The 13,974-nt window shown below is 36.5% G+C and overlaps 1 protein-coding gene across 2 annotated transcripts in view; it reads right to left on the reverse strand.

The window, feature by feature from the left end:
• Positions 1-768: 768 nt before the first annotated feature.
• Positions 769-13,974, reverse strand: part of LOC149068453 (S-formylglutathione hydrolase) — a 45,074-nt gene continuing 31,868 nt past the window's right edge. For both annotated transcript variants that reach the window (XM_089251541.1, XM_089251542.1), the window contains exons 7-8: positions 5,380-5,484; positions 769-993 (exon numbers count right to left, since the gene is read on the reverse strand). In XM_089251541.1, the coding sequence (XP_089107667.1) occupies positions 916-993; positions 5,380-5,484 (183 nt within the window). In that variant the 3' untranslated portion in view covers positions 769-915. The remainder of the gene's footprint in view (positions 994-5,379; positions 5,485-13,974) is intronic.

Here is a 13,974-nt window from a genome sequence, read left to right on the forward strand (position 1 = left end):
GCTTTTTGTGACACATCGTTTGAAATAATTATGGTATAAATATTCTTTCAATCACGGATATTAAGTCACTAAAATGAAGAATAAAAAAAGTTTGTTTTTTCACACCTCCATAAAATGAAAACTATTTATTTTTTAACAGCACTAAATCCAAGCACTCGCATAGCATATGGAGTATTTTCGAACGATAACTTGTTTGGTGTGTGTTTTTCCCCCTGCACACACAAACACCCTTCAAATTAAGTTTCTCAATGTTGAGAGCATCCCCAAACACATTTTCACTCATATCTCTCTCATTTTTATACTTACAGCGATGAAATTTTATTTTTAGGGTAAATGCAATGCGATAAATCATATAAAATGGGAAAAAAAATAAGGGTTTACATAGAAAATTTTGAAGTTTGAGCAATAATAAATATGTAGATGACTCCTCATCAAGACAAATTGCACATATTCGAGTAGAAAATCACAAACCATAATTTTTGGTGAAAACTGCTTCATTCTACAACTTTTAGAACCCAAGATATCGCCATCGTTGGGTTAAAAGTTGTGCGTACTGTACATTTTTCTACTTTGAGATTTTGTAACATGGTTACAGACTACCTCTGATCCATGGACTATAGGTTGAGAAACGCCTCTGTAGAGGAATGTGTATGAGGTGCATGTATGGTAAAGTAGTAGTAGCTCACCATATGCACACATAATTATCATCTTCAAATACAGCCAGTCTTTCTAGGAATATTGTATTCATATGTATTTACCATGCTTCAATTGAAATGAAAATCAAGGCATTTAATATGGAAAAAATATATTCCAACATATTTCCAGCAATAACACTATTTGACATACTGTTTTCACATTTGCAACAAGAAAAATCATTGTAGAAATTTAGGCCCTCATTAGTCCCTTTTTCTTTCTTCAAAGCAGATACTTGGCATGGTGAGCAAAATGATCTTTTATAAAAGTCTGGATGAAGTAATAGCTGTGATCATATCCCTGGAATACAAAATACACGTTAAAACATTTTTATTTACCAATCGATAAGCATTTATTTTCTATCGGAAAATCATTGCTATCCAAATGACTATAAGCTACTAGTTCCAATAATTTTTCAAGAAACCCCACTGCACGAGCACCTCTCACTAATGTCACAAGAATAATGATTGATCAGCAGATCTTCATTAGCAATGTAACAATCTCTGCTCAAAGTCACGAAGCAAAATGATGCAAACGTATGTTATGCCAACAAAATCAAGGCGCCACACAGCTAAGAATTAGTGTAGCTGTCGCATTGACATATGCCAAGATTATCGTGTTAGTTTGCAGGAAAAAAAATTTACCCCTCCCCCCGAGAAAATTCTGTGTATTCCTATTTTTATTTATTTATTTATTCAATATTGATTGGCCGAGGCCTATACAAGAGGATGTGGAATTATATATATGGCGAAAGTGACGATTAATGGTGCGAGAGAATTCGCAAATCGTGGTGCAATCTACAATATTTGATGGTAGGTTGTTCCAGTCGATAATAGTTCTTGGGGGAAAAGCTAAATTTGTGACAATCTGAAGAGGCAAAGATGGGCTGTAATTTTTTGGAATAATTGAGTCTAACAGAGAAATGAGAAGGTTTGATTAGAATATTGGAGGTGTCAATATTAAAAAAACATTAGCGAGTTGAAAATGAAGCGAGTGGACTTATTTTGGATAGATTCTAATTTGTCTATGTTGGTTTGGATGTGGGGATCCCAAGCTTCACAGGCATAGGAGAGGGCAGGGAGAATATTGTTTGGTAGCACAAGTGACGAACATGATGGGTGGAGTATTTTAGGTTACGGCGAAGGAAAAAGAGTTTTTGGAGACATTTATTAAAGATATAATCAATGTGAAGGTTCCAGCGGAGATCGGAAGAGATTATAATGCCCAGGTATTTATAATGGGAAGCCTCAGAGATCAAAGAGTCGTTTATAGAATAGGGGAATTCGTGGGGGATTCTTTTACGGGTAACTTTCATAAAAATAGTTTTTGAGAAATTGAGGGGCAATTCCCAGGTTGAGCACCATTTGGAAATAATGTTAAGGTTGTGTTGGAGAGATTCTTAATCAGAAAGATTGGACACTGTTTTATAAATGACACAGTCATCAGCAAAGAGTCTGATGCTGCAGTTTATGGAGTCGGGTAGATCATTTATGTAAATTAAAAATAATAATGGCGAGAGGACCGAGCCCTGGGGTGTGCCAGATTTGACATGAAGGAAAGGGGAGTTTTGGCGCTTGTCTGGCTACGGTTAATAAGGAAGGCCTCCACCCATTTCAGCAGTTGAACATTTAGTCCTGTTATTAGCCTATGAGCTGTTGTATAATATAACATCGTGTAGAATCATTTTGAAATTGTTTTCATATACAAACAACAAAGAACACAACAGGTAAATTGCCCAGTGAGCTGTGTGCTTTTTTCAGTAAAATGTTGCAATGGGGAGCTAATAAATGGCTCCAAAATTGACAGAAATGCATTTGAAATCCAAAATCACTAACTTAGAAGGAACTTAGATTCAAGGAGGCCGTAAGGAAATATCTTCCCCCTCCCCTCAAAACAGAATACATAGCTGCCAAGTCTCCAGAATTTCTACTCCATCTACTAACACTCCCAAAAAATTCTTATACCTCCCAAATTTCGACTGCGATTGTAAAAACTTCATACTTTTGTGATGATGGGGGGGGGGGGGGATCTTTCCCAAAGAACTTACCTCTAAAAAAGGGTAACCTTTAGTTTTGTTTTTAATCCCCAAAATGATGCCTTATGTGATGTAAATTGTTGCGATTGCATCACATCACAAAAAATATTTTTTTTTTTTTTTTTTTTTGGGGGGGGGGGAGAAAAAATTCGCCAAACGGCCATTGTAGAGAAAGATTCAGCCTTTCGTTATTCGAAATTGATTATATGAATTGTATCTGCTTCAATTATAAGTCCCATTTCAGGCCCAATGAGAACTTTTTATTGGCGTGATTTGATTTGAGAGTAGTAATGAAGGTAATTTTTCCTAATGTTTAGCAATGATTTGTAACTTGGTGCTAGTCAGTGAAAGCTTGCACAATATCACGTTTTTTGCAAAGACAGACATGCCAACATTGGCTTAAAGCTTGTCAGTAGTGATAAATATTCAGCTTTGCCATGGGGGTACCCCCCTATGCCAACATAACCATATTACAATAAAAAATAATCACTCAAAAAAATATTTTTTTAAATTTTAATTGAAAGTTCATTAAATACAGCATCTCATTGGACATGGAACCTAGAAGGCTCAGGCCTCCCGAAGCAACTTTCTGAGGTCACAGTCCCTTAATAATTCAGGAGTATTCAATGCAATCCCAACCTGCGTACGCCCTTGTGGACCGTATATACGGACGTCTAGCGACCCTAGAACTTCCCTTCTTATTTGATGGATGGATTTTATTATTATTATATGGCTGGATTATTTTGCAGTTTTTATCAGACCTCCTACAGCACCTACGAAGAAACATTATTTCTGAAAGAAGTTACATGAGCTCGACCATGCAAATGAAGCTGGGTCTGGACCCATCGTGTTGAACTACTCAAGAACCTGTTTTTAGCTCAGTGTGCTGCAGCTTTACAGATTGTCTCCCGCGTGCACACAAAACAGATCGGCTCTGAGTTTCTCTTCTACAAGCCCACTCTAGCAATAGGTACTCTTTTTCGATCGGCTAAAGACCCTTGAGACCCTTTCTCATCGGCGGGAGTTTATAGGATCCCCTGTTCACATGGATCTGTCTACATCACCACCCCTTTGTGCTCAATAAAAACTCTCCTCACAGAACATCACTGTCACCTGGGGCAAACAAAAAAAATCTTCTGTTGCAGAACATACCTCAAGGGTCATGACATCCACTTCCAAGAGAGACAAATATCCTCTCTTCAGAAACACACTTCTACTCCCGACTAAACTGTGAAGCTATTGAGGTCGTTAAGCACAAACATAATTTCAACAGGAAGAAAGAAGGGCTTCTCTTGAGCAAGATATGGCACCTAGCAATCCAAAATACCAAGATCAGGGCAGTTAGAAAATCAAGTGTTCCGAATTCGGACCCACATTCAAATTTGAAGACTTCGATCCAGGGCCGTCGGGGTCAGGAGGAGCCCCCTCCCGACTTTTGAAAGTACACTAAAAATGGTATATATATACAAATATATATGTATACATACATTGAGTACATGTTCTTTGACCCCCCCCCCCCCTGGAAAAAGTTGGCATGACATTCCTGCTTCGATCCTCACCCACCCAATCAGAAGCCGCCACATCCCATTAACACATCACTTGCTCGCCATCACAATGACGAGGTTGATCCTTCCAAATCTCCAGCAAAAGTGTCAGTGGACAACGGTCATCCAAGGAGATCGTTTTGTCTCCTCGCTTATCAAAAACAGCACAGGAGATAGAAATGAATTATCTTGTTATATAATACCAGGGGAGACCAATATATGTCAACCCAAAATTTTATGATGCATTACTAGTTGAGAGTACCCCAGGGGTAGTAAACTCTAACACAATTGAAGAATTAATTGAAAAAAACACATGATAAACCCGGGTTAAATCGAGAAGCTATCAATACTTAGAATAAGACAACTAAGTATAATTTATGGGCATTGTATAATATTTTATCATGTATATATACATATTGTTACAAACTATCGACGATAGATGGCGCGATTCGTTCGATGGCTCTCAGAAATATCGAAATCGGTTGATACCGGTTTGGTCTAGCGCATAGACATGCGATTGGCGGAGAATTGGCAGTAACATTCTAGAAAGTCCCGCCCCTCCAGACAGTGGTCCAACCCCTCTGTACAGTAGCGCCGCCGACTAGGAAACTGTAAAATAGAATTTTGTGGAATGTTCTTTTTCTCGAAGTTTCTCCGGGGTTATAAATAAAAACGTGGCGCTCACAAGATGGCGGACACAAGGAGATTCAGTCAGTTGTGTTTAAATTTTGCGAGAAAGTTGTTAATACGTGTAAATTGCTGTTCTGTAAATAAATCTGTGTTTGTCCGTCGAACCTCTTCTTGTTTTGCAATCTCGAAGTCTTGTAATATTAATTATTTAAGCGGGAAATGTTTATAAGAATTATAAAACATAGTTTTTCCCCGACCATAGCTTTCTTATGTCATTTTTAATTTATTAACAACGCTAAGGTACATATAAAGATTTAATAAGAATTATTTGTTATAGCCCATCAAACTATGAGTTTTCTCTTATAACATTAAAGTTTCCATACATGGCTGTGACGCTTAAAGGGGTCATTTTGTAATGAAGCCAGAATTTTTCATCAACTTCGTATTATTATTTGTGTAAAATTTTATTGATCTCACCTTTTGCATTCTCAATGACAGAGTCACATTTTTCACACCTGCGACAGCATCTTCAAAATTTTGTGGCAACAGCTCACCATCTTTGAGAAATTTATCATCAGCACCCTGAAAAAAAGAATTAATCAACATATAAGAGTTTAGACATGGTCGTGTTCAAATCTATGATAAAAAATAGCATATTTATATTGAAAATTTGCATATTGTCAACATCTTACAAAATAAAAATGTTAAAAAAACATTTGTTATAATTTGGCCTACGATTTTTAAGACCTAAAAACCGACAGAATACACTCCATAAAAAATTTATTTATGCCACAAAACTTAAAATATGCCATAAAAACCACAATATGCATTTCATAAATAAGCTGATTGCATTTCCTCAAGAAAAATATAGAAAATTGTCAATCATTACCAAAAATGATGACAGAGGTTCACAAATAAAATTGCCAATTGTTGCTAATATCGCTGAAAAATCACCAATTGTTGCCAAAAATGATGCCAAAGGTAAGTGTAACGAATCACGTTCACAGCTTGGTTGTCTAGGGGTACGATTCATGCTTTGGGAGCGAGAGGTCCTAGATTCATAATCCTGGTTCAACCCCCCCCCCCCAAATTTTTTCTGCAACGCATCTCTTTGACCACCAACAAACACAAAAACAGTTTCAAACACTTTTTATTACAGTACTAGCTATAATACCCGGCGCTGCCCGGGTTTTCTTCCATGAGGCTGTTTGGATCACGTGATATCTCCCTCTTTCTTTGAGAACATGCAAACCGTGTCTAAGTTAACCAATATGACGACTTCCTGAGGGACTTCATGAAATAAACAAATCTAGATTTAAAGAAACATAGAAACGAATATATTTTTTTCCCCTTTTTTTAAGGGGCGCTAGGTATTTCGATCCCCCCCCCCCCCGAACTTTAATTTATCCATCTGCCTGTTTCAGCTTTAAAAAATGCTGAATTGAAGCTGTGGAATTTCTTCGATGTACTTTACGGGCCCATAATTCATTTTAAAACATTCTAAACTATATGAATTAATGCAGTTGAATATCAAAAGACAATACGGAGACATTATTTTTCATGCTTGAGAAGATATAAATAAAAAGTTGAAATCAATGTTATTGTATGAATGTCTAACTCAAAAGTAGGTCCGGCTAATTACTTCATTTTTAATCTCCTGGGCTTCGTATATCTCTAAGCGACCTCAATATTTCAAAACTTGAGAATTCAATACAATTTTTAAAATTATTGATGGGGCGGAAAATCCCACTAATTTCCGCATTTCTACAGTAAAATCGACAATTTTAGCACTGATTTCTATGAGGATCACCCTTTTCCTGACTTTCAAAGCGATGATGATGATGATTATGACGTCTATTCAAAAAGCCTCATTATTGAGAGTATATTGAAAATGTGGCAAACCATTATAAAGGCATAAACTATTATACATAACTGGCAGCATTAAAGAAGTAACAAACCATTGTAAAGGCATATACACGTCTGAAACGCATCGCTAGGGAACCACGGTAACCAAAGTAAACGTTCGGAAAGTGATTGTTGAGGCCCAAAAACCATTGTTGCCAGACAGTTTTTTGCCCATTTGGGGCATTTGCCCTGCTCTGAAAAAATTTTAAAGTAGCCTATCGTTCAAGTCGGGTCCCATTTGGTATATATGCAAAATTTGGCGACGATCGGTCTAAAATTGTAGATTTGTATAGAGAACACACACACACAGAAAATCAATTTTATATATATAGATTAAGTACAAAATAAACCCCCCCCCCCCATTATACAACTTATTAGGTAAAGGAAATCTTTCAATGAATAACTGGTAATTTCAAAATATACTTATCAGTCAATAAAAGTCAATCAGGCCCACTGTGTTCACAAAATCCAAGTCATTGTTCTGAACACCAACCTCAAGATGCTATGGCGTGTCTAAGTAGAAATAGTATTTCGATGGAGACCAGAGGAGTCATGCGCAAAGGATCAGCCCAAGACATGGATGAATGAAGAAGCAACATCTGACTTGGTAATTGACAGAGTCATGCATGGAGGTCGAAGGTCGGCCCAAGGTGCTGAGGAGAAAGTGACATCCGATTTTGGGGATCAGTAGAATCGCACATGAAGATCGATGGTACCATCCAAATAGGATTTGGATTGGCAGGTGTCTACAAGGCGATGAAAGCCTTTAGTGGCTTTTTCCCGTTGGGCCTTGAACAGCAATCACAAAGGACAGCAGGTGCCAAGGAAATTCCATAGTGGGAATGTGGGATCATCTGAACTACTGACTACTCTATCGAACCGTGGATGTCCTCAGATGCTGATTGAGACCGAAGTGAAGTCCAAAACATAGAATATGCAAATGAATATAACACACAAGCACCCCCTATTGACATCTATGTTCCAAGCAGAAATTTCAAGAAACAGTTTCTTTTACCAACAGAACAGTTTATGATACAACGACACTGAAAATGCCTGTAACTAGAAAAACTTTGAATTGTTTATAAAGATTACTTATAACTAGGGCTCAGATTTTTTACTTAAAAATTTTGAAAATATGCAAGCATCTATGGCCTACTACTACTAAACCACATATCACCTCAACATTCCTTTGCGGAACTTCTAACAAATTAGTAGTTGTCTTTTCATGAGGAAAACGAAAGATTGGAGTTATTTTTTGAACGCGGCATGATTGTGGGCGCCAGAAAGGGTGGTTCTAGTATCTCTGAAACACTGCTAACCTTACTAGCTTTCCTCATACAGCAGTATCTTGAGTCTTCAAAGAAATGGCAGCTAAGCCGAAATACTTCGAGCGGAAAGAGGAACAGTGAGCGGAAATCACTTGTGAACGAAAAGCCTGAAGTTGGCCAATTTGCAAACTGGCTGGCCCAGTTGATCTGGTCAATGTCTCAAATATGGGCTTTCGCCAGTCCCATATGTTGATCCTTATACTCCCTATATATAAGTCACTAAGACATCGATATTCCGATTCCTTTAATCCTTATGGTTGCCATAGCTAACCATAATAATTACGGATAGCTCTTTCTAATTATAAATGGCAATAGTTATCACAAAAAATACACCAATGTGGTGATAACTCTGAGTCATAGGGATCGATATATGGGAGCCAGTGAGTCTGAATTTCGGAACATCAGTCCGGTCAACTTGGCTTGCCAGTTCGCGAAGTGGCCAAATTTTCAGCTTTGGCAGTAGCATATGCATTGTATTACACAAGGTCAAAAGGTCAACCCCAGCGAGCATCAACCAAATACATATTACATAATTGAAAGTGCCAATTATTACTAATATTGCTGAAAAATCACCAAATGTAGGAAATGAAGTTTGGGAAGAGAGAGCTCTGAGAATAAAATATCCCTTTTTATTGTTCCACTGAAATGTGCATAATAATGCTCTAAAATATTAAAATGTCTTAACCCTTCGACAGTTACGCATATTCAAAGAAAATCTTCTGAATCGGGCACACGATTTTATCAAAATCCTTTGAAAAACGTCAGGGTATCTTAAGGTAAGACGATGCCTTCCCCAGTTGTCAACAGTAGGGTGCCGGATTTTCACTGATAGGATTCCTCCCACCACAGCAATAAAGCCATAAGTATGAATAGGTCTTTTGTAAGTTGATGATAATAGCCTTACTGAGTGGAAAAGGTCCATGAAATTCAGGAAATAAGTTTCCGTCAGTGAAAATCATTTCCACCTGTTTTTTTTTTTTTTTTTTTGCTTCACAAAAAATTATTCCCATTTATACTGATTATAAAAATTACAACAACATCCTCGGATAAAATTCTGCTATATATACTGATATTCGCATTCGATTAAAAATAATTAAATTACGTATCACTGAATGGATATATCTGACACGAATTCGTATACAAAAATGTATAAACAATAGCTATAATTTTCTTTAATGGAGCGGTGTCACATTTAACTTTTACAGTCAATTTTTAGCTCCAATTAGTGGCCAATTCTAGGTCTCACGGCCTATCCGAAATTTTTTTTAGTACTATAGCTTCGATGATTCTAATGAACTTTTATGAACATTTTTACACCCCAAAAAATGGATTAGTGTTCAATCGGTAATTTTATGAAATTTGTAAAGAAACCAGAAGCATGATCCACCACAAGGGTGGAGCTGACACGACTCCAACCTTGGGATCTCTTATGACTCGCATCATTTCCTTTTTCCAATGCCATAAATTCACTTTGAAAGGGGCCCCTGAGTGCAAGACAGTGCTGTCTTAATGCACGAGCCCAACCAGGCACGGCCTGGAGTGTAGACGGGGAGGGCTGAAAATAAAATCAGGTTAAAATTTTCGAAAGTAAACACGTAGAGGGCCCTAGAAAGATCACTTTACCTGAGGGCTCACGATGCTCTTAAGGCGATCGTGTCTAGGGGCCCTGCTTCAAGATAGGAGGATGCATCCAGAAGTTAAGTTGATTTTTCATAATTGAGTTTTATTCAATTTTTCTATTTCAGTAGGCTGATACGAAGCTTCTGTGTGTCGGTTGCAGTGTTTGTACGAATTTTTTTTTCTCTTTCTGGTCATCTCTCTCTTTCTAGAGTCATTAAAGTGGTTTCTTCACCGGAAATCACGTTAATTGAATTGAATATTTACGAGGTTATATTCTAGATGAATTACAATACATTTTACTGAAGTTTGAATCAAGATCATAATATGTAGCAGATGATTCCTTTTTTTTTCCACTCAAATCATTATTTTCAATAATGAAGTGAAATATATACATATTTCATTTGTATGCAGAAATTCAAATCCATAAACAGAAAGAAAAAAAATCAATATGCTATATGATATGCAATGGCCTTTGTGGCAGTGCTCCTCAAAGTGTGCGTCGCAACAAGATGGAAGTATCGATATGTGTGCCTATTAATGCTTCGATTACCTACTAAAATATTCCGGGGAGCCACAGATGAACCATGAGAGGGGCAAGGAAACTGCGAGTGACAAAAAAAATATCATAAAGCTGTGAGTCTGCTTTATGATAGTGATCTTTATGGTAAGTGTTGGTTACTGTTGAAAATCATCGCTGAATGACATCAATTGTAGAAATTAGGTTTTTTATTCAACAAAATAGTGCAAGTTTCTGACCATTAACTCTTTAGATAGAACATCTGGTTATATGGTATAAGTATTAGTATTTAAGCTATATTTAAATCATTACTATTAATAATTCAACAGTATTGTAAACGCTATTGTCCATTGATCGTTGTTCACCGAACAGAAAACACTCATCTTCTCCGTCACTGCTTCCTTCTTAGGAAAGAAATTTTTAAGTTCAAAGAAAAATTATATTCAACAATAGTTACAATATGATTATTTGAAATGAATTAATTTCTGAGTAATTCGAAAGTTTTCTGCATTTTTTTTTTTTTTTTTTTTTTTTGCTTGTTACGGTTTTGGCTTGATAAATCCTTGCCTGGGAACACGCCAGATATCCCATTCTATATGACAGTGGTTCTCAATTTTTTTTTCACCCGTGGCACCCTTACCCAAAATTCATGGTTCATCTGCGGCTCCCCAGAATCATTTAGTACAGTGATGGGTACACTGTTTTTTGTATGAGGATCACCAAACAAAAAGAAAAAATTTTGACAGTCCGGACATATCGGACATTGATTCATAATTGGAATTTTTATGCTTAGAAATGAAGTAGCGGAATGTGTTGTAGACTTTGAAGACTCCTGCGGTATTGTTGCAAATGAGAGACAGTGGTTCATCTTTTACAACTGTAAAAAAACAAATAAGTATATTTTAATAACTTTACTGCATATGTGTTCCATTATTTTGTATATGTAACGTTTTTAAATAAATTTGTGTTCAAATTCTCACAGTCATATTTTCCATATGCAAGAAAGGGAACAACTCCTCCTCCCCAATGGATTTTTTTAAAACACCTGAAACTGAAAATTTCTATACTATTATTTTGAAACTTGTGGCGGCCGTACAGAATCTCTAAGTGGACCGTAGTTTGCCCATCAATAATTTTGTTGGTACTGTACTTTGACTTTTTAAAGAACCACCTCAAAGTGCATAAATAGGCACACAAATCAATATCTCAAGCTCGCCACTATGCCTCTGAGTCACGATGAACCTTCGGAGAAGGCTATGAGTACGTATCCATTGTTTGTCTGCATGTGTGTGTGTGGAATTGGGGGCGCGGAGGTCATGCCCACGACAGGTAGTCATCTCACTTATCTGGCCCGGCAACGGATTGTTGACCCAGGCATACCATTCGTTAGCTATCGATAAAAAAATTGTGACTTGGTGAAAGTTCTAGTTCTAGAAGAAACACACACACACACAAAACATCTTGTGTATGAGAGCCAACTGAATTAATATTCAATGAATAGAAAGGATTTGGTGGAAAATGAATCAATGAAATGAATCTGATGCTTCCACGCATATTACAGAAATTAACAAAGAAAATTATTGTACGTTTCCACCTGTGGGGCAAAATATCTTTAGTATAGAACAATGCTGGGATTATCGTTTACCCATTTTTGGTACTAAGTTTAAATTCGCAAAGAATTCACCGTAAGGCGTGTATCGATCGTCGAAATAAAAAAATACAATGCCGGATTAGCTTTGCCCTTGTCAAAAGTTACCTGTTATCAGGACTCAAGGATCAAGAGCTCAATCAACACCCCCAAAGAAGGGTCAGGGTTTTTTTTGGGAGTGTTGCTTCAATACAGACGAATGTATTTAGGGGGAAGGGGGAACGCGAGCATAGAAATGAGTATGTATTCGTGAATAGTATTGAAGAAAAAGAGGGAAGATATTTCTTATCTTATACAAAAGTATGTTTGTAAATGAGGACAATACATATCTATTAGTGAGAATATAAGCATCGTCTCGTTTTTCTCAGTTCGGTTTTATACTGTGTTTGCTAAAAGAAAACAAAAATGTGTGTGTGTGTGTGGGAGATACAAAAATTTGTGGCCCGACAAAAAATAAATAATAAAATAATTTTTTGGACGAACAAAAAGTAAACGACAGAAATAATTTGTGGACCAGCGACAAATATAAATAAATGAGAGAAATAATTAATTTGTAGTTCTGCTGACGGGTAAAATAGGAATAAAAACCAATATAGAGACATTTAGTATACTATGTATACTAATGTCTCTCTACTACCTATATACTATGTATTGTATTTAAAATTAAATTCAAAATCAAATCGAAAATTACGTAGTGACTATATGAATTGGGCATAGACTAACTGTCGAATATTGTTCAAGATCAATTGTGAATATCAATCTCAACGATTTCCTGTTCCTGCCATCAGCACATCAAGCATTGGCCAGGGATCTCCAGCCACTTTGCGAAATCTAAGCCCGAATCATTTCTGCAATTCAGACGGACTTTGGCCAAAACTCTCGGCCCATTCGCGAAGTGGCCGGCTCGTCTCAGATCGGTTGAAATTTGGGCTTTGCCAGTAACATGTATATAGGTGTACTGCTTAAAGATTCTTTTTCTAAAAAATCAACTGCATATATTAAACTTTTAATTTTTTCCCCCCATCTCTCTGTCATTTTACATGTATGCATTATTTTGAACAGTAATTTTTTTTAAATACCAAAAAAAGTTATTTTTTACTGATGTACATCACATATTTCAACTTGTTTCGACACTTCTTATTATTTGGTGCCCTGTGCAATTGCACAGGTGTCACTGCCCTAAGACCGCCATTGGCCTTATACTGTTCTGGTGGCCTTTGTATATTATTCAAGATATTATATCGTCACCTTTACGTTATTGGCACAAAGGATCTGTGAAACACAAAAAGTTTAGAACACTGACTTATTTTATTTGTTTTAATTACACCAGGACATGGTCTCAGAAAGGTTGAAAACTAGCACACCGAACCTGAGTAAAGTTATTTTTAACTCAGTTTTGCAGCACATTAAAATATACTGTAAAATGCGTCTATAATAATAATATTGAAAGAATGTTTTTACTCTTCGCTGCTGACAACAAACACACATACCAACTGATAAGGAAATTCCATTTACTTTCAATACATGTTGTATAGACTTATGGATAAGTCAATGAATAGAAGAACTCATTATGTACTTGTAGAGGGGGTGTTCTTTACAATGTGTTCAATGGTTTCTGTGAAACGGTTTATCTACTACAGAGGTACACACCTATCTGACATTTTCTTTTTTTCTCTTTCAATACATGGCTAGTCACATACAAATACGGCTGTACAAAACCTTCCCCAATTCAAAAGGATTCTAGTTATCCGGATTATTCTTGGAATCCGCAATTTTCTTTCAGCACTGCACATAAAGCGTCGTTTTATATACAATGTTGTGTAATATTAATTACTGCATCTCAATATATTCCTCATTCTCATATCATTTTGCTAAAATTAATGTTACTGTAAATAGAAAAAGTAATTTTTTTGTATCATTTTTAACTTCGAAGGCAAATTTTTGGTCTTTCGGGGCATATTCATTTTTTATAGAGTATTTTCTATCAGTTATTAGGTCATGAAAACCCTAGCCCTATTTATAAGCGTACTTGCCAACTACTATGGAATTTACTC

The sequence above is a fragment of the Pholcus phalangioides genome, unplaced genomic scaffold (genome assembly GCF_987345545.1).
Source record: "Pholcus phalangioides strain wild (caught in Gottingen) unplaced genomic scaffold, Ppha-v1.0 ptg000027l_1, whole genome shotgun sequence".
In the NCBI taxonomy this organism is placed as follows: domain Eukaryota; kingdom Metazoa; phylum Arthropoda; class Arachnida; order Araneae; family Pholcidae; genus Pholcus; species Pholcus phalangioides.